At 38.6% G+C, this 27,061-nt stretch overlaps 1 protein-coding gene across 1 annotated transcript in view; it reads left to right on the forward strand.

Moving 5' to 3' along the window:
- The window catches only part of LOC136874377 (probable glutamate receptor), a 57,797-nt gene that overhangs the window by 15,793 nt on the left and 14,943 nt on the right, over positions 1 to 27,061 (forward strand). The window contains exons 5-8 of the mRNA XM_067148012.2: positions 9,209 to 9,309; positions 11,149 to 11,322; positions 20,882 to 21,120; positions 22,062 to 22,279. Of these exons, the coding sequence (XP_067004113.2) occupies positions 9,209 to 9,309; positions 11,149 to 11,322; positions 20,882 to 21,120; positions 22,062 to 22,279 (732 nt within the window). The remainder of the gene's footprint in view (positions 1 to 9,208; positions 9,310 to 11,148; positions 11,323 to 20,881; positions 21,121 to 22,061; positions 22,280 to 27,061) is intronic.

Below are 27,061 nucleotides of genomic sequence, written 5' to 3' on the forward strand. Positions count from 1 at the left end.
AAATCATTATTACAAAAATTATTCTCTGTTCGATACTTCCACCACATAATTGTCGCACTTTGTATACCAAAATTTTTTAAAAATGTAGGGTGCGACCATTATACAAATAATTTTTTTATATCAGTATTTGTATTACTCAAAAAATTGAACTGTCCATAATTTTTCAGTATTACTGTATTCATAAATAAAATATTTCTACAAACACGGATTTAGAATGTTAAACTAGTAGTATTTCTTGTAATATTTTCTTTCCATGGAATTGCTTGTTGTACTCTTGTTGTTGTAGTTGTTGGGTAATTATATTTTAACTTTACTTTATTATCACACTACTCTAAGTGACCATTGCCATCAGGATATTTCCCAATTGCAACGTATATAATAATAATAATAATAATAATAATAATAACAAAAAATATTAAAAAAATAAAAAACTTAAAATTAACATGCTCACATGTCTACAGTGATCACGTCACTCACAAACAAACACATGCATCTGTACATTCCAGAGCAGTCGATACCTCTGCAAGAGTATGCAATAAACACGAAACAGGAAAAACTTACATACCCCCAGGACATTGAAAGGCCCACTTGAGGTGAAGTACAAGGGTTGCATGCAGGGGTGTTCCTACTCATAAATTTCCCAATACTGGAATGTTCAATTATATACTATAGCAGACAACAATAATTTGGTCTCTGGTCACAGGTGGCTGATTACATGACAATATTGTGAAGAAAAGAACACATTCTTTTCAATGTTTTTTGTTCTTAAGGATCAATATTAATGTTTTTTCTTGAATTAGATTCCCAGTGACTCATTTTGTCACCATTAGCCTGTGCATTCTGATACCAGTGCACCCCTGGTTGCAAGGCTTTAAAATCCATACTAGAAAGTAAGTGTGTGCAGTGCTGGTATTTCTCGGCAGCATTGCCAACAAGCAATAACTTACAGCCTTGTGTATTTCAAATGAGATCGGTCGGTCGGTCATTCAAACGCTGTGCAACATCTTGCAAGCATGAGTGTGTTGCTGAACTGCCCATAAGACATATATTTATTTAAATTGCACATTCATATGCAATTTACATTGCTGTTCCATTTACATTTTAAGCAGCATGATGAATAATATTTGAACATGCAATGATTATGCAATGAAATTTTGAAATCCAATTTTTGTACTGAAAATAAAGGATGTGACGATTATGCACTGGTGATGATTATGCGGTGAAACATGGTACTCTTGGTGTGTCAGAAGTCGGCAAATTAAATATTGAAAATGGCATTGGATGTGGTAGAAGGAACAAATCTTGTCATGGTACTTCGTATTGGTACCATATTGTTATCCAGTAGCCGTCGTCAAAGTTGGGAATGATGTATCACAAAGATATATTTTGAGAATTGAAGAGGATGTCAAAATGATCACAACTGACTTGTAAACATTACTCATACTGATGAAACAATGACTATCCATCAGACACCCTCATAGATACTAGGGATAGCACATACCAAGTCCACAAGCCCTCATCATTACTTACACTAATATCATACAGTTTAAACACATCTTAAAAAACTCCAGTTGTTGTTATTTATTAGTCAGCAGGTAAGTGATATTCCAAATGACATATATTTTAAATCAAAGTACAAACACAAGTACCCATTATACTCAAACTGACACACCATAAAGATATTTATGCTTAAAATATTGGAACACAATGCCTTTTAGAGCTACACTGATCAAACTCTGTGCTCGTCTGTGTGTTCCCTTTTTGCTCTGATTACTGCTTGACAAATATGTGACTTTCTTCTGGTTAGTTTTTCCAATATCTCTGTGGTTGTAGTTTCCCTTGACTGCAAAAGGCATTGCCAGAGACTTCCACAACTGTCGACAGGAGGTTGTTTTGCCTTACAGTCAAGTTCATTCCACAACAACTTGATGGTGATAAATCAAGTAACTGAGGGGGCCAGGGCATTACTTTAGAACTCCTGATGATTCTTTGTTTATTACATGCTTCTTGCAAAGCTTTGGCATGTATTTTTGGTCGCTGTCCTGCTGTAGAACAAATTCTCTTCCAATAAGTTGAGTTCCAGATGATACAGCATTGCTCAATAGAATACGATAGTACTGCCCCTTACTCCAGATACTGTAACTTCCAGTCTCACCAAGTAACAATAAGTAACCATAACGTTTTTCACAGTTGGTGGTAGGCAGCCTTCTAGCATTCTTTCTCCTGAACAACTGTGGATATACTGACGATGATTTGACCCAAACTTCTCAAATTTTGATTCATCAGACTATAGCACATCTTTTCACCAGTCCTTGTGTTGTCTGGCCCACTGAATTCTCAGATTTATTTCCATAATATGTTAAAAGAGGCTTTTTATCAGATACACATCCACACAACCCAACATAACATCACGTAAATTATATTTCACTGACGCTGGTTGCTCGCTAGTTCTGTTGATTTCAGTGCAGATGTCCACAGCCATGAATCTGTTCTTAAGAGAAAATTCATTAAGAAAAAGCTTTTACTGTACATACTTATACTGCATTCTGTTACCATAATGATATTTGAATCCAGTTGCTATTATGGATATTTAAATTAGCTCTAACTAACTTAATACCTGTCCTTATTATAGGATACTGATACTTCACCGTCTGATGTGCCATTTAAAAAGTTGCTCTAATTATTGCTCATTCTTGTATGTTAGTAGTGATGGTGAATTAGTGAAGCCATGTTTGTTAGCAGTGATGGATGATTTTTTGCCTGAGTATGACTCAGACAGTAATCTTTCTCGATATACAATCACATGGCACATTGAATATCTTGCAGGCAATTTCGCAGAGCTACTAGAAAGTGTCGTGAAAAGGTTTATAACATTTTCATTTACCCTCAATAAGAGCAATGATATCTCAGATTTTGTATAATGTGCAATTTTTATTTCATACTATATAAGTTTAGGGGCTGACTGGCAGGGGAGGTAAAGGCATGCTCGGTCTGCTCAGAAAGACATGGGTTTGAATTTCTGTCAGGAAGTTGTAAAATTTAAGAAACGAAATTTCCACTTCCGGAGGCGCACATGGCCCTGAGGTTCACTCAACCTACACCAAAAATGAGTACCAGGTTAATTGCTGGGGGAAAAGGCAGCCGGGCATAGAGCTAACCACTCTACCCAACCAAGTGCCGAGGTTACGGGTAGTGGAAGCCTTTACCTTCCACCCCTCCAAGGGCCTTCATGGCCTGTATGGAGATGACTTTGCTCTGCTTTATTATATAAGTTTCATATTGTCCATACTGATAATTCCTTAATTCAGTCTATAATTCAAGGGAGGGGATGTTCCACCTGATCAATACTAAATACTAGTACTAGTTTTAAACCTTTAATTCGGTCATCTTCTGCTAGATACATAAATTCTTATACATTAAAGATAGCACTTGTTGATGTAAAAATTGTTAAAGAATTATCTTTAAAATATATCACAGTTGGTGTCCATAAAATATTTGCTATAGTTGTTAAAAGTATCTCATGTGCACCATCTGTTGCGAACTATCCTTCACAAATAGTATGAACATTTGTGCTTAAACTGTGTAGAAATATAGTATATACAGTGCTGTGGAACTTATCTTAATGCAGGTATAGTTTGTTACATTATAGTATGAACATGACCTGAGAGAACATCCTAGGTTGCTATGAAGATAGTGGTAGAATTGAGAACTGTTGCCGGTTAAGGAATCGTCAATATGTGTATCTATTGCAAGTATGGATTGGTTCTCTGCAAACACAGCCTCTGGAAACAGGCTCACATGGAACTGAAGGAACATCTACCCATTCACTCCAATCTGGAGTAGAATCCAGATCAGGCTGAGTGGCTCAGGTTATAAAGGACTGGTTTTCTGAGTCCAAGATTGTGGATTCAATCCCAACTCAGTCCTGTGGTATTTGAAGGTGCTGAAATCCACCAACCTAATGTCAGTAAATTTATCAGCATGTAAAAGAACTCTTGTTGGGCTAAATTCCTCCATCATGTTTCTAAAAATTTTAAATATAGTTAGTGGGATATAAATAATTGTACTTTGTATGTATCAAGGTTAACCAATGAAGATTAAAATCTCTGAACGCCATGAAGAGTATATCATGTAGTAGTCAAAGTATGTGTTCGAGAATTATCCTGCTGAAACCGTGCATTGCCTTCGTGTTGTAGGAATGGCACACAAATTATAGACAAAAGTGTCTCTCATTAAGCTCAGTAGCCACATACGGGGCCGCAGTGATGACCGCCATGAATGCTGGATTTCTAGGATGCTTTAAACTAAACTGGCAGCTTAATTGTTTAATATGATAGATTGCATGTTGGATCAACAAAATCTTTGTGCAAACATTGTGCAGTTGGATGAAGTAATGAAGGTTGTAACTGTTACCGTGGTTTGGTGGATTAGCAGAGGTGAAAGAAGGTGCAGGGGTGAACAGGTCTCAGAATACGAAATTAAAATTAAGATAAAATTTAACAAGGTTATATTTTCTTTTCAAGATTAAGAAATAACAAATAGAACAGGTACCCAGTAGCCGAAACACAAATCGATAATGTACAATTACAGTGATTATAGGATTTGGGCTCCGAGAGCCAGACACACACTTCTTGAGCTATAAGCCCAACTTTACGATATACACAATTCAACAAAGGGGCAGAAGACCCCAATCATGCCCAGGAGCACTTGCTCCCAATTACACCGTAAAGCCTCCTCGAGGCACGCAGAAAACAAAATTTAAGAAAGAGCGACCTGCTCTTAAGTTCGAGCCTATCAAAGGCCACACCAAACTCCACTTTCAAGTTGTCCTCCAAGGACATGAAAACAGGGGTAAAAATACCCAACCTACTGAGGCCTATTAAGTAAAGAAACAGGTCAATTACATGGCCTCTAAAATACCAACTTGAGAGGAGGCGTTCTTGCACTCCTAATACACTTTATATAAAACCTACTTGGCACTAGGCCGTTACTGCAAGGGGTAATCCCATACTAGAGAGGTGACTGTTAGAAGAAGACAATTTACATTACATTAAGGAAGAAACGGTTGAGAAAATAAGTTCACCTCAACGCAATATGAGTGGGAGCTCGAGAGGGTTAAGCACTCTCTATTCCAATATGTAGTTTAAAAGATAGAATTGATACTAGGTGTCTTTACATTTTAGGGGAAAAGTTACATGGTAGAAAGGCTTCGGACCTGCCCCGAGAGTTAAACTGCTGAGCTAGCAAGAAAAGAAGTTATTAAACGGCCATTACCTGGTGGCTGAACTGCTGCCCGAAGAAAGAGGTGCTTCCCGCCCCCTGCTACGTACTTTACACATTGATAGATGTTACTGAAGTGGCGCGGAGACCCGAAAATCAGCAGTTTATATACCCTCGTGGAAAGTTCGAGGCGTTTCAGGAATGAGAACACCCTCCCACAAGAATTTTATTGGCTAACAACGAAAACCCCTACACTAGATGAAGAAGAAACACATTATTGGTGGAAAATTAATTACAGAAATTACTCATTGGTCGAATTCAAAGCTGGCGGAAAGAAAGGGTTAATATTGCCAACTTAAACAATAACTGAAAGAAATTCAACAAAGAACGAACTCATGAATTCCAAATTTCTCCAAAAAACACAGTTCTTTCACTTCGCACTAGGGTGCATAATTGTAGTTCTTCAGTAGTGCCATCTGGAAGAGAATGTCCACACTTCTTACTACAGGCAAAACAAAAATACATCGAAAACGACCCAGTTCAGAAACTTCAAAATTTACCAGTAGGGACATCTTCTGAGAAACTTGAGAATTAACACAGTAGATAAAGTTCAGACTTCCTCCAGTAGAGAAGTTTCAACTGGCGCAAAGTTTGAATTAGCGGTGTGGAGGTGTACCACCCGGTACAGTAACAAAGACTGTTAACTTAATTAAGAATCACGCTCTGAACCACAGGCAGTTAACAACTTTTCTCAGTGATCTGGCTTGTGAATATGGTGACATTCCATATTTCATGGGATTTGATTGGCATGTTTCTGCTGTTAATAATAATTTTATTTGGACTACTTTTACACTTTTCGGAGTGTTTTTATTGTGGATGCTAGTATGGTGTGTTGTGTTGCATGCGAATGAAGGGTTGTGTATTCGGACAAAGACAAAGACCCAGTCTCTGAGGCTGATGGATTAACCAGTAGTGGCTAAAATCCCCAACCTGGCTGGGAATTACGAGGCCACCAAGCTGATCATTCAGTCAAGGAGCTGCACATGCTAAACCTTTGCATGAGATAACCAATTAAAAAATTTAATATTAATACTGTAGTTTATGTACCATTTTTCATTCCTTGTCTCCCCTCTTACCATGGTTGAGCTAGTTGCTTTATATTTAAAAAGAGTAACATTATTGTTATTGTTATTATTTTCATATTTTAATTGTTTTGAAAATTATTTAGGGGTTGTTTAATGAGCATTTAATGAGCTGGCTAGTTTATCAGTAACTTTTTGTTACATTGTACTCATTAAACAACCCCTAAATAATTTCCAAAACAATTAAAATAAAATTTTGATGGTGATGATGATGATGATGATGATAGTAATAATACAAGCGGGGATCAAATATAAATGGGATTTTATTTTTTATTTAATTTCATTTATTGAAAAAACACAAGGATATTACAATTTATTTCCCCACATAGTTTCCTGCTTTGGAAATGCATTTGTCCCAGCATATGGGCAGCATTTTGATGCCCTCATCGTAAAAAGAACAGGGTCGTGCCACCAGCCAGTGGTGCACGAAGACTTTCACACTCTCGTCATTTTCAAATCATTGCCCTCCTTGAGCTTCTTTAAGCGGTCCGAATAAATGGAAATTGCAGGGCGATAAGTCCAGGCTGTAAGGAGGATGATCAAGTGTAGCCCAGTGCATTTCCTGTAGCTTGGAGACAGTTAGAGCTGCAGTATGGGGCCGCACATTGTTGTGGAGGAGGATGACCTGTCAAATCTGTTGGTCTCATCTTTTACGGTGATATGCAACCCTCGCCTTGTTCAACAGCTTGCAGTAGTAAGCAGCATTGATTGTACATCACTCATGCAAAAAATCCATCAGAAAAATTCCTCACCGATCGAAAGAAACGGTTGCAAGAACCCTGCCAGCTGACAGTCGAGTCTTGGCATTCACTGGTGCTGCCTCCCCTTTCCTCCGCCACTCCTTACTGGCTTATTTGGATTCAGGGGCGTAGTGGTGGACACATGTTTTGTCACAGGTGATGATCCGACTCAAAAATGCATCACCTTCTTCCACAAACTTTGCTGTAAGCCTCTGACAGACCTCCAAACGTCTCAACTTCCGATTTTCGGTCAAAAGGCGAGGGACCCACCTGGAACATACTTTATGGAACTGTAGGTCATTTGTGATGATTGCTTGATAGCTCCCATAACTGATTCTGACTTGTTCTGCAATTTCTGATACTGTCATTCGTCAATGGTCATCAATAATATCTTTAACTACACAAATGTTTTCGTCTGTAATGCTGGTCCGAGGACGGCAATTGTGTTGCTGGTTTTCCACACGCTCTCATCCTTACTTGAACTTTTTATGCCAGGCAAACACACACATCCTTGACCGTGTTTGATCACTAAACTGTACGGTCAATCTTCAGCGAATTTCCGCCGCTGTAACTCCTTCACGAGCAAGAAATTTATAATTATGCGTTGCACCTGTTGCTCTGACATCATGAGTGTTACTGACGAAACGGCAGGAAATATCTAACAGGCATGCTCTCCCCACTCCTAACGGTCCCGCCTAAGCATAGCAGAAGCATGGGGCCAGTCCTACCAACTGTTGATGTTCAGGAACAAAAATCCTATTTATATTTGATCGACCTTAATAATAATAATAATAATAATAATAATAATAATAATAATAATAATAATAATTTTTTTTTTTTTTTTTTTGCGAGGGAGTGTGGAAAATCTTTCATAAGACGCTTGTGAGGGTCCGCACTCAACAAGTGTGTGGAGATTCTTACCCACTAAAAACCACACTCCCTTTTCCCACGACGTTTATCTCCGCCCCGGAACCGCTCTCGCATTACTTCAGGGCGGATGTCGTGCTTAATGCATCTTGTGCTTCATCTTCCTTCTTCTGCTTTACTATCTGTCGTAATCGTCCAGGTCCTTCTTCTTCTGACGCAGAATATTTTCTACGATAATAATAATAATAATAATAATAATAATAATAATAATAATAATAATAATAATAATAATAATAATAATAATAATAATAATAATAATAATAATAATAATAATAATAATAATAATAATAATAATAATAATAATAATAATAATAATAATAATAATAATAATAATAATAATAATAATAATAATAATAATAATAATAATAATAATAATAATAATAATAATAATAATAATAATAATAATAATAATAATAATAATAATAATAATAATAATAATAATAATAATAATAATAATAATAATAATAATAATAATAATAATAATAATAATAATAAAGCATCAAGTACGGTTCCACATAAGCCGTTAATGACACCAGAGCATGACGTAACAGAAAGTTACAGACAAACCAACCAGCAGGCCTCACGCCAATGATGGAGTATCGTACCACCTTGCTCTCTTTGATGGTCTAGTAAAGACAGAGGAGGCACTGCTAGAGCACTTCATTATGATAAGTTCTAACTTTCAAGTATTAAAGGATATAAACAGAATTTAAACAATTTTTTTTTTTTTTTAAATTTCTCAATAATACTCATCAATTTATAATATTTTCTTCAATGAAATAAATAATAAAATTGTGATCTAATAGAATCTGATGATGTTCTTTCAAGTATGAAACATGTCATTCTCTCTTTAATTAATGGTATCTTCTTCAAGTGTAATCTAATTAATGTTTTCTTTTTTAGGTATTTTCTAAATTTATGTTATACTGAATTAGTTTTGAGAGTGAAGAACCTCACAGTTATAAATTAACTACAGTAAGTTGAAACTGAAGAAAAATAGCTTCTCTTACAACAACAACAACAACAAAAAATGCTCTTTTACAAGTGTAATGGGTAGATAAGGGTTGGGTTAATCTTATGATTCAGTCCTTGTCAGTTAACCTAAAAGATATATTAACTAGAGTACCTCTAAAAAATTCTGACTGTATGAGATTATTAAGAGCTGACATTTCGTTCCAGTACTCTCCAATGCTGATATTCAATGAGTCAACTAATCCAACCACAGTCGATGGTTTCTTTGGTCAAGTATGGAAGAATCTAGAGACAAGAATGAACTTCAAGTGAGTAGTTACACATAAGAATTGAATGAAAATTGTAGAAAGGTTATATGATAGAAGAAAAAATATTTGAAAGACAACAAATAGGCTACAGCAGAAGTCACCAAGTGGGCAGTGAAAGTGACCTGCTCTTGGACAAAGGTATGAGGAATGACCTAGCTGCTGCCAACCCCGGAAGCCCGGGTTCGATTTCTGGCTTTTCCATGAAATTTGAAAAGTAGTACGAGGGCTGGAACGGGGTCCACTCAGCCTCGTGAGGTCAACTGTGGGTTCGATTCCCACCACAGCCATCCTCAAAGTGGTTTTCCGTAGTTTCCCACTTCTTCCCCAGGAAAATGCCAGGATGGTACCTAACTTAAGGCCACGGCCACTTCCTTCCCTCTTCTTTGTCTATCCCTTCCAGTCTTCCCATACTCCCACAATGCCCCTGTTCAGCATAGCAGGTGAGACTGGCTGGGTGAGGTATTGGTCTTCCTCTCCAGTTTGAGACGATAGAGATGTGATCCCTCGCTGAGTCCGAGGGAGAAAACCAACGCTGGATGGTAAGTAGATTAAGAAAGAAATTATTATCATCATCATCATCATTAGTATTCTTCTTTGTTTGTATCAGCCTACTAAGGACCACGTTCTTCTCTGGGCTTTGGTCTTTGCCCAGTGCTCCTTTATTCGTTGCTGGTGTTGCTCTTTTCTTTCCTCCGTCCATGTCTTTCTCATCTTCAACTTTGGCCTTTCTTGAAAAGCCTGCTGGTCTTTTAGTTTCCTCCTGAGTGGGTTGCGTTCTTGCATATCTTCATAAGTGATCCCCATCTCCTGTAGGTCCCTTTCCACCTCCTGAGTGAAATTTCTGCCACCTAGTTTCCACATTTTGGTTATACTGTCTTTACCTGGAACTTCAATGTTTTTTAACTCATGTGTTACTTGTTCAACTTCTTCTATTGTTGGAGGTTCTGAATCTGAATTTGGTTCTGATGTTTCAAAAGTGAGTTGGTCAGTAAGAGGTTTGTAATTTACAAGGTCTTTGAAATGATCTGCCAAAAGTTTACATTTTTCTTCATTATTTGGGTCGTTTAAAACAGAGAGTGGGTGCCCTATAACTCGTCAATTTTTCTTTAAAAGTTCTGTAAAAGCTGCTAGTATTGTTTCTCTTGTACTCTTGCTCAATTTCTACCAGTCTAATCTGACTATGGTGATGTTTTTGGAATCTTATAATCGATGCCTCCTTCTGGATTTTAATGAAGGCATGCCCCTTCTCTGTGGTTTTCTGGAAATTCCGGCCTTACCATGCTTTCATGTGGAGTTTTAATGCCTTATCACAGGTATTGTCCCACCACTTATGCTTAAGTTACCTCGGTGGCATGTTAGTGCACTTGGCTGCTTTTACAAGTTCATCTTTTAGTTCTGACTAAGTACCGTATTCAAATCAGCAACAAATGTGTTGAAATATTTTACTTACTTACCTGTATCTTATAGGGGCTGTCTTTTGTGCTAACCTGTGAGTGAGAAATGTGTTTTTGTCAGCATATGAAGGAACAGTAACAACACTCTACCACTTTCATATCTTTGTGTACATGTCAGAAGAATGAAACTAATGTAAATCCTGCATAGTCCAGCGTAACCCTCAAGTTTGAAACCTCTAAGTTAAAGTTTCATAAATAATGTTGTGTGGTTTAGACAAGGTCATATTTTTGACTGTACAAAATACATCTCCTACAACAACTCATGAGATGATGACTTGTGTATTAGCTAAGAGACAGTGAAGACACTGCGAGACAACCATCAACAGGTAGTTAATTGCTGACATATTTCTGTGCTTAAACTCACAGTTGTTTTTTTGTCTTACAGGAGTGTGTACATTAAGCCTTTGGATATGGCATGGGGATCGTACAAGAATGGAGCTTGGAATGGTATGGTAAGCTTACTTCTCAATGGCTCTGCTGAAGTAGCTGTGAATGCATTCACCGTCACTAGTGTACGCCTCTCGGCAATTGATTTCAGTAACACCGTCATCGATACCAGGTAACTAAACAACTGAGACAATAGTCACCTTGTAGACAATTATAAAATCCTGAATATGATATATCTGTGATCATTTAGAAATGAAAATCAACAGCCTATTTCCAGTCATTCGACTGGGTCAGGAATGGAATGAGGATAGGAATTGTGCCAGCTTCCAAAGCCTGTCGCACTTCTCTGGAACAATGACAGATGAAATGAAATGATATTGGAGAGTGTTGCTGGAATGAAATATGACAGAGAAAACTGGAGTACCCGGAGAAAAACCTGTCCTGCCTCCACTTTGTCCAGCATAAATCTCACATGGAGTGACCAGGATTTGAACCACGGTACCCACAGTACCCAATGGTGAGAGGGCGGCGTGCTGCATGGCTAGTGTATACCGTGGAGGCTACTAATACTAAAATGTTTTCATTCCTCCCCTGAAGAGGGTGGCGGGTCTCTTAGATGGTGACGCCATCTCTCAGGCCGGAAGTTTTGTTGCGGTGAAGGAGATGCTCCGAGAAGGTGAGGTGGTTGGTGGCCGTGGCCTATGTTAGGAACAGTCCCAGGATTCGCCTTAGTGCAGGAGAAAGGAAAACCATAGAAAACCATCCTCAGGATAGCCGACGGTTGGGGCCAGCCGTGAGGTCCAACCCTCTCCTGTCTCCCGAATGCAGAGGCTTAGAGCCATGGCCACCTCTCCTCCGCTTGGTTGGCCAGTCAGAGTGCAGAGCTATCGGACCAAGGACCAGCTATGGCCACCTATGGGCTGAGACCCACTCTGCATCTACCAACCTTCCCGTGGAGGCCACTGTGAAGGCTACTTGGAGCCACTGGCAGTGCCAATGCAATATGAGAGACTTTATCCCATTTTCAAAAACTGATGCCTGCCTGACCCTCAGATGATACAGATGTTGATTTTCTTTGGAAATCAACATCTGTATCATTGTGAAAAATAAAATTTAGAAAATAATGACTGAACATAGAACAAAATTGATATCAGATATCAAAATTGCATTGGATGAATGCCATATCAGCAACAAGATCTCTCGAGTGAAAGAATTCAAATATTTAGGTGAACGGATAACAGCGAATTATTATGAAAAGAAATCTATTGAACCAAGAATTCAGAAAATAGAGACTGCTTTTCAGTTAACAAAAAATATTTACAACATAAAAGTCTCTCCTGGAATGGCAAAATCTGACACTATACACGGGTAATTAAACCTGGAGCTCTCTACGCATCCGAAACACTTACCTTCCAACATAAAACACTAATGCCCGGTTTCTGGAATGTGTGATATCGAACCTATAGAGGTATCGAATGGTTAACTTGTGTTTTGGTGTTGCACGAAGGTAAGATACATCCATCAGTTCAATAAATCACTTGCTAACTTAGAGGGCCCTGAGCATGAGATATCTATTTGTTAACTTGGTGGGCGCGTGTGCAGTACTTCAGTATCAGCAGCTAACATTGTGTTTGTTAAAATTTTCTACGGCTTTCTCATCTTCTTCCAACAAAGAAATTGTAGAAATGGTCAACCATCTAGAATGACCATGATTATATCGTCAGCCCAATGTTCTAATAAAGTATAGTGAAATTTAATTCAAAGAGAGATTGAGGCTAAACAAATATACTGTCATAGGTTTGGTAAAGTTTACAGACGACTATTTGCGTCCTGTGACAAATAATTTTCCATTGCCCCTGTTGATGAAATATTAATTATGATACCCTTTAAGACTCAGTACTACCGAGTCTTATCATATTTGTATCTCTGACTGCATTCGTGTCCATGAAAGCACTAGTTCCAGTAACTGAGTATAACACATTTATCGTAGTATGCCTGCTACAGGCCTACTTGCATTGGCATTGAGCATATACTTTTATCATGGGATTGTTTTTAATTAACAATATTACATTACAAGGAACTAACATGTTATATCATTATGTTAATTACCTGATATATATCATTATACTGTGGTCAAACAATATTCATATTTTGGAATAACAGGATAGAGATACGGTATACTTACAAGGCTCAGTGCAAACTGGATCGCTACTGGTGTGCATATTTCATTAGAAATCCCCAAACAATGTCAAATTCTTCTGACAGTCCTTTAACACTACAAAAGTGACATCCACGGCTGCAAGGACTAGTCGAATACCAATTTCTTACTGCATGGCACAGAGGAGATAATAGGAGCTGCACAGAAAGCTCAAATGCGATTCATTACTTGTGTGCGTACACCTGACAATCTAGGAAACACATCTAATGCACAAAAACAATGCAGTACAAGGGGTAGCATCTAGTGTCTATTTATGAAACTTGATCAACGAGCCAGTAGCTGACAGTTCGATAAGTTAGCTGCTATTCCACTGTGCAACACAGCAAAGATTTTTCAAGTCGACAGCTGTAACAGAGCTATAGCTATCGGAAAGATATCTCACCATTCCTGAAACCGGGCATAAAAGGGAAAATAAAATTGAAGGAATATAAAATAATAAGAAAAATCCTAGGACCAAGGACAAAAGATGGAGTATGTTATCCAAAGGCTAATGTGGAATATATATAAACATTTCCAAAATCACGCACACAGTGCTTATGCAAGGAATCAAATTCATTCAATGGACTCAGACTAACTCACAAAATCCACACATTTTTTACAAACAAGACTACCTGGCTGACTTGGTATAAACAGACAGGAAAAGTATCGCCAAATTTACATCACCAAAATGAACTCAGAATGATCACTCACATGCGAGGTTTTGAAGAAGAAGAGAAGAAGACATTCACTCGTTGCATACGTAGGAATATTGGGCTAAAAGAAAGGCTAGAAAAGGTTGATTCCATGTGGTCCTATGTTACCCATTCGTGAAGAAGAAAAAGAAGGTAGAAATTAATGAAGGTGCTTGTGTACGCACGCAAGAATGCCATTATAAGGACCCTAACACCTTAAGTGCCACGTATGCAGTAAAAAAAATTCCATCCAGGCCATTCTTTCTTTTTTTACTATAGAGTATAAAATGGTGTACCTTATGACAGAAATGTACCTTTTAGTCACCTTGGGCCAAAATTGTAGTCATAATATTGTGTTGAAATTGTGGTGACACATTGGTCTCACGCGGACACTGACACTACCTTCCAGCTGTATAGGCCGCGTGAGACCAATGTGTCACCACGTATCCTAGCACAGTTCTCACCTTCCTGACACACTGGTATACGTCTGTCTCATTAGCTCATGAATTACTAAAGAATAAAACTCTTATCTTTCGAACACTCAAATCTAATCGGAAGTATAATCCAACCGATGTTACTAAAAGGAAGTTAGCAAGAGGAAAGACAAGAGCCCGGGAAAGTAACACTGATGTGGTTGTTCAGAAATGGCACGATAAAAGAGACGTCTTAATTTTGACAACTAAACACACTGGTGAGTTGGTCACTATTCACAGGAGGGATGGTGAAGAGCAAAAACCACGGAGTGTTATAGAGTATAACAAATACAAATCGTACATTGATTTATCAGATCATAAAAAGAGCTATAGTACTCCCCCGAGACGGAGTAAAATGGTACAAAAAATAGGTATAGAGATATTGATCGACACAAGTATAGTAAATGCCATCTATATTTCCAGTCAACTTGGGAATGAGAGTATATCTGTTACCCAGTTCAAAGAGGACATTGTTGAACAGTTAACAGGTACCGGTATCAACAATTTTCACATTCCCCCACAAGCACCAAAGCAACAGGTATTACCCCACCGACTGGAGGATGTAGGCCAGCAGGGAAGACAGAGATGCAGTAAATATTATGAAGAGATCCATCAGGAATCAAGAAGGCCATATGCCATGAGGAAGACTCTACAGTCTAAGTTCAAACGACCAACCTGTGAAAATTTCTTCTGTTTGGACTGTTTCTTCAAAGTTCACAGATTTGTAGTGTGATTGTGATTGTAAAACTCAGTTTGAATCATATTTCTTCAGAAAGTCTCATTTCTTATACTTTGAATTCATATGCAAAAAGTGTACCAATTTTGTGATGTGATTGCGAATGAGACAAAGTTACAAATATTTTCTCTAGAAAGTTCATGTATTTTTTTGTCCTATGTTTTCAATTTGTCTATAGGCCTAGACCCTGATATGAGATAATGAACAATGAGTACACTATACAGTACAATATTTTGTTATTTGTACACATGACACGATCAGAAAACAATAAATAATGTCATAATTTATTTATTGTGGGTGATATATTACAGTGACGTACAGGCTACGTGGTGCCACATCGGACTCGCAAATGGATAGGCCAAGAATAGATTCATGACGTACTGGTCACCTATTTTCATTTAACATACGTTTACATGTCAAATGTGATGACAGTATGGCACCACGGGGCCTGAAACTTTGAGGGTGCGCGTGAGTCCACAGCGGACTCATGCGGCCCGAATGGCATTAAGCTCTGTGAGTCAATGTTGGTCTCACGTGGCACTCAAGGTGCTAATAAAGGAGAATGTTGTTGATATTCATGTAATGTACAAATTGGTACACACTACACAATTTTACATTAAAATGTAGATCAAGATACAGGCTGAAAGGTGACAACATGGCTCAACACCAATCAGTCAGTACACCGATGATGCAGACCATACCGATTTCCCATATTGCAACAGTTATAGACTCATTGACAAACGGAATTATCTAATTTAAGAGATGTTTATTTAGTTTATTGTTAATATCAGTTTCGGTTTCTTTTCTTTTATAAAATAACTGAGGGGAGAGGAGGGGTATGATCCCCCAGTAAACCACCCTGGCTATACTTACGGTGTGTACTAACAAAAAGAGGTAGACTGAATCGGGACACGGCCATTTTTTTTTATTTTTTGCTTTACGTTGCATAGGAGTGGGTAGGAAGTGGCCGTGGCCTTAATTAAGGTACATCCCCAGCGTTTTGTCTGGTGTGAAAATGGGAAACCACGGAAAACCATCTTAAACCATCTTCAGGGCTGCTGATAGTGGAGTGCAAACCCACTATCTCCCGGATGCAAGTTCACAGCTGCGTGCTCCTAACCGCACAGCCAACTCGCCCGTTGCCATTTTCTTTAACACATTGTGTAAATAGGGTAGAAGTTCAATTTTTTTTTTTTTTTGCTTTACGTCGCACCGACACAGATAGGTCTTATGGCGACGATGGGATAGGAAAGGCCTAGGAATGGAAAGGAAGTGGCTGTGGCCTTAATTAAGGTACAGCCCTGCCTGGTGTGAAAATGAGAAACCACAGAAAGTCATTATCAGGACTGCCGACAGTGGGGTTCGAACCCACTATCTTCCGATTACTGGATACTGGCCGCACTTAAGCGACTGCAGCTATCGAGCTTGTTAGAAGTTCAAATAAAGACAGTAGTTTCAATCAACTGTGTATAATTTCACTATCATAGTATTTATTCCAGGTTATTTTTAAATTTTTTTTGCTAGGGGCTTTACATTGCACCGACACAGATAGGTCTTATGACGACAATGGGATAGGAAAGGCCTAGGAGTTGGAAGGAAGCGGCCGTGGCCTTAATTAAGGTACAGCCCCAGCATTTGCCTGGTGTGAACATGGGAAACCACGGAAAACCATCTTCAGGGCTGCCGATAGTGGGACTCAACCTACTATCTCCCGTATGCAAGCTCACAGCCACACGCCTCTACGCGCACGGCCATATTCCAGTTTTAATGCATATTTGTTACAATATATAAGAGAAATACCATAGTTTTATATCACATAGTACGTGGCTGATATGAGGCTGGCCAGCGTCCTTGCACTTACGCCTCTCCTCCTAGAGTCTTAGAATCTTGTTCCATTCAACACTGATAAGTGGCACCTTTTTTGGAATCACCACGAGCTGCTCTTTCTTCTAATTATAATTTCCTGAAATTCTGCTTGTATAAATTCACCACCTAAAAATTATCAAATATTTGCACAATCTTTTAAATTCTGACTCGCAGTTATTAAACAGTGTTAACACTGGCTCCGTGGCTAAATGGTTAGTGTGCTGGCCTTTGGTCTGAGGGATCCTGAGTTTGATTCTCAGTCGGGTGGGGATTTTAACTTTCATAAGTTAATTCCTATGGCTCGGAGGCTGCGTGTTTGTACCATTTTCAGCATTATAATTCATCATAAGTATGGCCCCATCCTCACAGATGCACAGGTCGCCTGTACGGCGTCCACAATTAAAATTAATAAAATTATTTAATGGTTCCACCTTTTCAATACATGTAAACTTAGTAATGTAAGGTTACATCACTAGCTGATCATAAATGGTACCGGTTTCGACCCCAAGTTCCGGGTCATCATCAGCCGATCACTTAAAAACAGAAAAAACAATGCACAGATAAATAACCAGTAATGTAGAAGATAAACCAGACGTTAGTTTGTGTGGAGCAGTATAACACTGTGTTTTTAAAGTTTTTATAATCTTGAATAGAAGAATAAATAGCTCGAGGATCAGTATTGTATGCTTGATGTATGAAGATGCAGTTGATTAGTCCTGTAATGCAGAACAGTCAACATTAAAAAACAAATGTGAAGAGAAATAAGTAAAAAAGTGCCATATTAGAACAACTGATAATCACAATTGACAAACAAAGTTTCTTGAAGATGAATGTTTAGGCAGTTCTTGAGGTGGTGAAGAGAATAAATTAGAACGTCATATTGATCTCAACCAAAAATGAATTTTTAATTCCCAGTTAAATGTGGGGGAAAAAAAGAAAAAAAGAAATTAACAGGTTAATAGAAGCTAACATAGGTGGGGTTGGGCTTTAAAAGGCACAGTCGCATGTGTTATACTGTTCCACATGAACTTACATCTGGTGAAGAAACTATACCTTCTACATTACTGGTTTTTTTATCTGTGTATTGTTTTTTTCTGTTTTTAAGTGATCGGTTGATGATGGCCCAGAACTTGGGGTCGAAACCGGTACCCTTTATGATCAACTAGTAATGTAACCGTACATTACTAAGTTTACATGTATTGAAAAGGTGAAACCATTAGATAATTTTATTAATTTTATTTGTGATCTCAGTTCAGTATGGACCATAATTAAATTCTTATCTTTCAATATATGGCGTCCAATCGAAAGACCTGCACCAGGCCTCTCCGGAGGCCACACACCATTAGCTCACTATGATCTGCACAAAATGACTTTTATTTCATTAAAATTGGTTCATGCATCCATTCACTATGGACTTTCAAAATAGACTAGATGCCCAGAACCGAACACTCGAGAAGTGCACTAATTCCATATCGTAACCTAAACATCCTTGTGAACCATTCATTTGACAAATTGACTCTCCTGTGTGTCGTTAATATTTTATAATGTTTTAAAATCTTCCCTCTTTTGGTCTTGCTTAACTTTTCAAACTGGCATCCCAATTTATAAGAATTTAAAATATATTTATATTTAAGAATATGAATCTATCTATCTATCTTATATATCAGAATGTCTGTGCATTCCTTTTACAAATCTATACCCTTTCACCAATCTGAGCTAATGTTAATATACTTACCTTTTAGCACCCTGCAGGTAACCCTTTCTACAAGAAATATCAACAGCCCTTTTCATTCTCTAAATTTAGGTCCTTTGGCACATTAGCATCAAATTTGTCATATAAGGATGAGACAAAGCTTGTTTTAATCCACACAACACAAAGAACAAAACTCAGGATATTAAAAACCACGTTTTAAGGCTCTAAGACTAACCGTTTTCGAGATATTGGCTGCAGGGATCGGATGAAGAAATAACCTGCTGTAACCATGACAACTTCAGCTGAAGCATTCTATATCAGAATACAGTCCTGGTGTTCAAAATAGGCACGTTTGTGTGAATAGGCAATACCAGATTCTGCTTAAACATTTTAAACTCATAGCTAGCATTAATCTGCTGAGATGCTGTTTCTGGAATCATATTTCCACATTCTTATCAGCATAATTGTTGTGAAGAACACCAAACTACTTTCACTATTTACAAGGCTGATTTTTAACTATCATTAATCTGTCGAGATACTTACAGTTACTGGATCCACATTTTCGTACTTTGATCATGATAATGATTGTGAATAGCACCAAAGTGTTGCTTTCAATATTTATAAGGCAAACAAATAGAAGGAATTAGTTATAACATATTAATGTATGAATAAGAATTCTAGTCTGTGTTGTCACAGTCTGATCTTCCTCTCTCTCTTGTTAGATCATTCCTACTTTAATTATTTCCATATGAACCTGTGACATAACGTTTGAAGTCTATACAGTATAATTTGACAAGATATGTGCTATGTTACAAGGCAAGGCACTTCAGAAAATTTGGAGCCTTCATAATCATTAGACCGGGCGAGTTGCCCATGTGGTCAGGGGCACGCGGCTGTGAGTTTGCATCCGGAAGATAGTGAGTTCAAATCCCACTGTCGGCAGCCCTGAAGATGGTTTTCAGTTGTTTCCCATTTTTTTTGCAAGTTGCTTTACATCGCACCGACACAGTTAGGTCTTATGACGATGATGGGACAGGAAAGGGCTAGGAGTTGGAAGTAAGCGGCCGTGGCCTTAATTAGGGAACAGTCCCAGCATTTTCCTGGTGTGAAAATGGGAAACCATCTTCAGGGTTGCCGACAGTGGGGTTCGAACCTACTATCTTCCGAATACTGGATAATGGCCGCACTTAAGCAACTGCAGCTATCGAGCTCGGTAGTTTCCCATTTTCACACCAGGCAAATGCTGGGGCTGTACCTTAATTAAGGCCGCTTCCTTCCAACTCCTAGGCCAGGGTCTCTCAAACACCCAAAATCTCACGCGTGCAAACAGCAGCGCAGAGTTCCTGTGCACAATGCATCAGTCCCGCTTGGCTTGGACCAACACTTCATCTCTGGGCTACTCAGCTAAGCTCAGCTCAACTCGGCTCAGATTTGGAGCGCTACGGAGCAAGTGAGGAAGAGGGAGACAGGGGGAGCAAGTAAGACAGGCGTGGGGAAAAAGAGAGACAGCAACCAAGCAAAGTCATCTTTTGCACCATCCACAGTGCATGCACCCTGAGAGACCCTGTCCTAGGCCTTTCCTATCCTGTCGTCACCATAAGACCTATCTCTGTGTTGGTGAAATGTAAAGCCCCTAGCGTAATCGTTATACCGAGCTAAGCCGGTTACGACACCTAGTAATTGATATATTTAAAAAGTTAACACCCTACAGATATTAAAGACGCTTCAGTTCTATTTACACCTGCAAGGGTGAATGTTAAAACAGCAGGAATACACAGAGGATGTGTGCTAGTGTCTATAAGCTCTTAGTTTCCTGCAGTTAGGAATTTCGCCCTTGCTCCCTTTAGAACAGTATTAACCATATTGACACTCATTGGTGCCAATTACAGAGGCAGAAAGTAATAATTATCAAATATTCGTAAAAACTTTATTCTCTTAAAGACTCTTGCTGCAAACTGTACCTATGTGGTTATTCATGATTGACTCATAAACTATTATAGAAACATGTTCTATTAATTTGCAATTTATGTTATAAATATCTCAGACAAAAATTTCCTTCCGTTTGTTGTCACAGTACAGGTGTGTATGTGGCTCTTCGTAAAGAAGATCGCGGCAGTTTAGACTGGAGTGATTACCTGAAGCCATTCAGCAATGGTCTCTGGATTGCTGTATTGGCATGCATTGTCTCCATTGCATGCTACATGTCTCTGCTGTATCACGTGGCTCTCCGAACAGTCGTTGCTGACCCTGAACCTCAATGTGCGAACCCCTTTGTATCTGTCTTTTATGTGTTTGGCATCTTCTGCCAACAAGGTAAGCAAAGTATAGATTATTTCTTTATTACTTTTACTAATATGTGTGTAAAAGAAGAATGAGAGTATGAAAAAGAAATTCCTGTCATTCAAGCACAATTTGAAAAGGAAAACACACAAATTGTGTTCAGCTGATTGGATTATTTTCACATTCATACTGTTACCATGTCAACACTGAAAATGACCTCTAATCAAACAGAACTAAAGGCAGACTAACACTGTAATGAATATACACAGTTTATATAATCAGCCTAGACTAGTTTTGGAAAAAGGAAATGGTGAGATATGGCATGCTCATAAAGAAGCTCATCTCAGAGAGCATGAAAACCTTATTTCAAACACAATCCCACCACCACATGTCCTTGAAATATTGGTATTTTATTGTTTTAAACTCACACGGTGATGGCTTACTCAGTGAAAATGAAAATCCACACCCTGTTTCCAGTCATTCGACTGGGTCAGGAATGGAATGAACGAAGCCCCCATCTAGTGGCGAGCATAGGAATTGTGCCAGCTGCCAAAGCATGTCACACTCCTCTGGGACAACGATTAATGAATGACTGATGAAATTAAATGATATTGGAGAGTGTTGCTAGAATGAAATATGACAGGAAAAACCGGAGTACCCGGAGAAAAACCGGTCCCACCTCCGCTTTGTGCAGCACAAATCTCACAAAGAGTGACCGGGATTTGTCATGCCCTGCTGTACTATGTTGTGTAAGTTGTGGTCCTGGTATGCTTGTGTGTTAGTTAGATAATACATTTTAAAAGTTAAGTGTTATCAGTGGTAATCTTAATTTATCTACCCCACCAACACATAACAGTATATTTCATTTCCCTTTCATATTCACTGTCTGATCAAACCATCATTTTCCAAACTACTTGGTATAGTTTCTACAACTATAACCACAGCAAGATGAGATGTTCTTTTCTTATTTCCAGGCCATGACATCACTCCTTCCTTGGTATCATGTCGTATCGTCTACTTCACTGCATATGTCACGGCTGTTATCCTACTCGCTGCCTACTCCGCAGGCCTTATCGCCTTTCTCACAGTGGTGGACATCAAATTACCATTCACTAACTTCAAGGAGATGTTGGACAGAGGAGACTATCGACTCGGAATGGCACCCACGTCAGGTGTTCTCAACGACTTTGATGTATGTAGGATACTGTACTAATTCTTATCCAGAATGTAATGTAATCAGAGAAATGTATTATTAGACAGTATAATATCGTTGCTTCACCGGTAAAACGTATTCCACAAAGCTCTTCTTATCGATTATTCTCCTTAAGACTGGTCACGCCTCCCAGCCACGTATGTACATGCAGTGCATCAGAACAGGTTTCGTTGAGTTCATTTTCCTATGCCCATGTGTAAGGGAAAATTAACCTTATTTTACCGTACTGTAGGAATGTAAGTTTGCACTACATGTTTACGCACTCCTAGTGTATAATGCATGTAAGGTTCATTTTCGTTTACTCATCAGCATAGGAAAACGAACACAATGAACATTGTTCTGATGGCCTGCGTATCCATATGTGGCTGGGAGGCATGACCAGTCTTAAGGAGAATAATGGATAGGAAGAGCTTTGTGGAATACAACATTTTACCGGTGGAACGACAATATGTTTCTCAGTTCAGATGTAAGGCTTTTCAGACGTTTGCTCTATTAATCAGCGTTTCGTCTTAGGTCTGACACTAGACTCATCAGAGTGGGATGTGTCAGACCCTACCCACTGATGCTGGGGTGCATGCAGGTGAATTTATTAGAAGCCCATATAAGCGGCACAGTCTGATAACTGCATACGGGAGATAAATCTCCACAATGGAATTATTGCCCGCCTAGCAATTCCATGTTACTCAGTTAGCACGGTTCAGGATAAAGAACTCAAACTCACTGACTAGTTACCATATAGTGAACTCAGAACTACAACTTTATTCTTTAAGTACACACTATCTCATGAATTTCCATATGAATTTGATGTTTAATAATCTTTAAAAAAATATTCTATTATTATTATTATTATTATTAGTATGGACCCCACTTTGCCGCAGGATCTGCTGTTTTGCATGCGAGTGAGTCCTCACTTCTGTCTATCAAGGGCATCATGAAAAGAGATGTTGGCGCATTGCATGTCTTCTTTTAGTCAATCAAGCCACTGCTTCTTAGGTCACCCACGGGGCCGATGTACATTTGGGTTGAAGCACAGGACGGTCTTGGCAACCGATAGCTCATCACAAGATATGACATGACTGTACCAACCTAAATGAGCATCTTGCATTTTTACCATTATGAGCACAACTTCCATCATGGATTGGGTATCACTGTTCTTGATATGATCAAGTCACATGAGTCTGAAAGCCCATCAAAACATGTGCATCTCCATGACTTGTAGGGCTTGTTCATGTTAAACCTTTCAAATGGTAATGCCGCATGGCTTCCTAGGTGGCCATGATGGAATATTCTGTCATCACATTGTAAATGTCTTTCAGCGATGGGTATGACAACTTATTCCGTCATAGGATCCAACATCGCTTTCCTTTGTGCATGTATGGTAGTTTTGAGCTTTGCCTGCAGCAGCACTCTCCTAAAACGACGTGACTGGGCGAAATACTTTTGTTCCGCGCCCAGCTGGCAGCCAGCCAGTACCGGCCGCGATACTGCTGAGAGAGGTAGATAGTACATTACAGCAGGTGCAAGTGGAGCTTGGAAATACCTGCGAGAAGAAGAACTGTTTGATCTATTACACTGTGACAATTCCGAGAGTGATGAACCATCTGATAGTGAGACTGATGTTGAAATGTCAGGAGATAACAAGTGCAATGGTGAAAGCGACTCAAGTGAACGTGACGGTAGCACTAGCAGTGATATTCAGCTCAGTGTATGGACAAAGATAGGATCTGAACGGCCAAGATTTATATTTGCAGCACAACCTGGACTAAATGACAAATTGAAGACATAAATAATCCGCTAGAATATTTTCAATTGTTTTTCACTCCTGAATTAGCGGAACTAATAAGTAGGGAAACCAACCGGCATGCTCAACAGTTTTTAGAAAGCACACCAACCCTGAAACTATATTCGAGAGTGAATCAGTGGACTGACACAAATAAGGATAAAATTATGACTTTACTTGCATTCTTTCTCTTGCAAGGCATTTATCAGCTACATGACAACAAGAGCTACTTTTCTCATAGACAGATATTAGAGGCCCCAGTATTTCTAGAGCTGTTCTCTGAAAGAAGATTTCATCTCCTTCTCAAATTCTTACACTTTGTCAATAATGAAGCATACGATGAAGCCACACGTGGTCCAAAGAAACTCTACAAATTGAAACCTATTCTAGACCACTTGAATAGCAGATTCTGAAGTGTGTACACACCCAAAAGTGATGTGTCTGTAGATGAGTCTCTTTATATTATTGTAGGTTTCCTGTTGCTTTCCTCACTGAGCCAGATTCTCTTTCCTTGCCCTTGACACCGTAATAATTTTAATAGCTTGAAAGCTAGACTTTGTTTTTTTAAATAGCTCTTGGTAAACTGTCAAAGTGTAGTAAATAAACAATTAAAATTCGGTACATTGATGGAATCTTATGAGACTGATGTGGTGATAGGAGTGGAATCGTGGTTGAAAGAAGGGCTGGGTAATAGAGAAGTATTTCCAGAAGGGTACACAGTCTATCGTAGAGACCGAGGAGATAAAAAGGGAGGGGGGTGTTTATTCTGGTGAAGGAAACTTACTGTTCACATGAATGGTTTACCGATGAAAGGGATGAAATATTAGGGATAAAATTAGTTTGTGATAATATGAAGGAGGTGGGAATTATAGGAACATACAGGCCTGGAAGAGAGGAAAGAGACATGGAAATCTTTGAGAAAATAATAGATTATACTCGTAAAAGCAATAATAATGATATGGTAATAATTGGGGGAGATCTGAATGTGCCTGAAGTTGAATGGAAAGGAGCTGCAAGTGAAGCCCATGAACAGAAACTGGCAAATAAGTTAATTTGGGAGGGAGGATTTACACAAGTAGTACAAGAACCGACTCGTCTCAATAACTTACTAGATGTATTCTTGGTTAAACCATGGGAAATTGTTGATAAAACTGAGGTAATTGAAGGAATAGGAGACCATAAGGCTGTAATAATGGATGTAGGACTCGTACCAAAAAGGCTTAATAAGAGGGTTACACAAGACAAGAAATTGTACAGAAAACATAAGTTGATGAATTTGGGACTTACCTTAAAACACAATTCAGTTGTTGGATAAGTGAAGGGAGTAATGTGGATACACTTTGGGCTAAATTTAAAGGAATCATTTGGGAAGGAGAGAAGAGATTTGTACCTGTTAAGAAGGGTAAAATGACCTCAGACCCTGTTTATTATACAAGGGAAATAAGAAAATTAAAAAGAAAATGTAGAATAGTAAACAGGAAAATCAAAGAGGGTAGGGAGAGTAGAGAAACTAGAAAACAGCTAATGAGGGAACTGAATAGAGTGAAAAAGGAAGCAAAAGAGAATTACAGTGAAACCTCGATTCTCCGTTTTTCGAGGGACCATGAAAATAAAACGTACAATACGGGAAAACGGAAAATCCGGGAATGAATGAAAACCATCAACAATTTGGCTAAACATCACAAAAATGAAATATGTATAATTATAATCTTACAAAACTCCTAAACCAAACCAAACTACAGCCCCAGTGGGACTTTGCTTGCCAAGCGACCGCTGCTCAGCCCGAAGGACTCCAGATTACGAGGTGCGCATGGTCAGTGCGACGAATCCTCTCGGCCGATATTCCTGGCTCTGTAGATCGGGGTCGCCATCTCACCATTAGATAGCTCCACAATTAAAGGTAATCACATAGGCTGAGTGGACCTGGAACCAGACTTATATCAAATACAGTAGAGACAATACACGACACTGAGCGAGATATCGAGGGACAGCTATTGGAGCTCACTCTAGCGGATAGACCTGAACGGTACTGATTCTGTCATAAGAACACGTGTATTTTTGTGTGAAGTTTTTGGTGTTATTTATGCGTTTTCAGTGAGTTGACATAATTAAATAATAGCGTGTGTCATTCCTTGATATCTCCTCTCAACCTGAGGGGAAAGGTATGTGCTGTGTTTGGCTGCAGTAATTACGAAGTAGAGAAAAATGCGCGCTCGTTCTTCAGGTTCCCTCGTGACAAGAACATGTATAAGTAAGTAATATTGTGTTTGCAAATATATTCTTCCAGTGACGGAGATTTTTATAGTACTTCATAATCTTCTGACCTGCTCGACCCATGTTTTAACGGGCTTAAAATATAATACGCATATTTTATTGTATAGTGCAGCAGTTAACCTTCAATACCGATGTGTTGTTGTAGGTGTGATCTGTGGGTTTTGAAATGTCACAGAAGCGATTTGGATAAAGTGTACAAGAAAGAAGGGACGTTACGCTTGTATAAGAATTATAAGACCTGTTCAGATCATTTGCAGCCCAGCGACTTTAAAAATCCTCGACTATACAGCCAAGGGTATGTTACATTTTTACCCTAATTGTACGTAAATATTCCTCAAAGCATCACTATCGACATTTTCAAACTTTTCTTTCTTTTATCCCTCTTCTCAGATTAAAGCCGGGATTTTATAGATTTTCTTTCTGTTAGTAGGCTTCATGTTAAGAGGTCCAGCTTTTAAATGTTAATTCATTGCATCATGTGTGTAAGGAATGTGCCGATATTTTTATTGATAAGTGTCTTAATGTGATGATCCGTTTTTAAATGAGAAAAAAGACAAATCTAACCGTAAAAGTTCAGGCAGGAATGCTAAAGCAAAAAAAGTAATGCATAAATGAAAGATCAAGCCATTTTACAGCAGTCCATTTCACACCTTGTTTATATGTCTAATTTCAGTCTTTGAATAATAACCTTTTAAATAATTCTTCAT

The sequence above is a fragment of the Anabrus simplex genome, chromosome 5, assembly GCF_040414725.1.
Source record: "Anabrus simplex isolate iqAnaSimp1 chromosome 5, ASM4041472v1, whole genome shotgun sequence".
NCBI classification, from domain to species: Eukaryota; Metazoa; Arthropoda; class Insecta; order Orthoptera; family Tettigoniidae; genus Anabrus; species Anabrus simplex.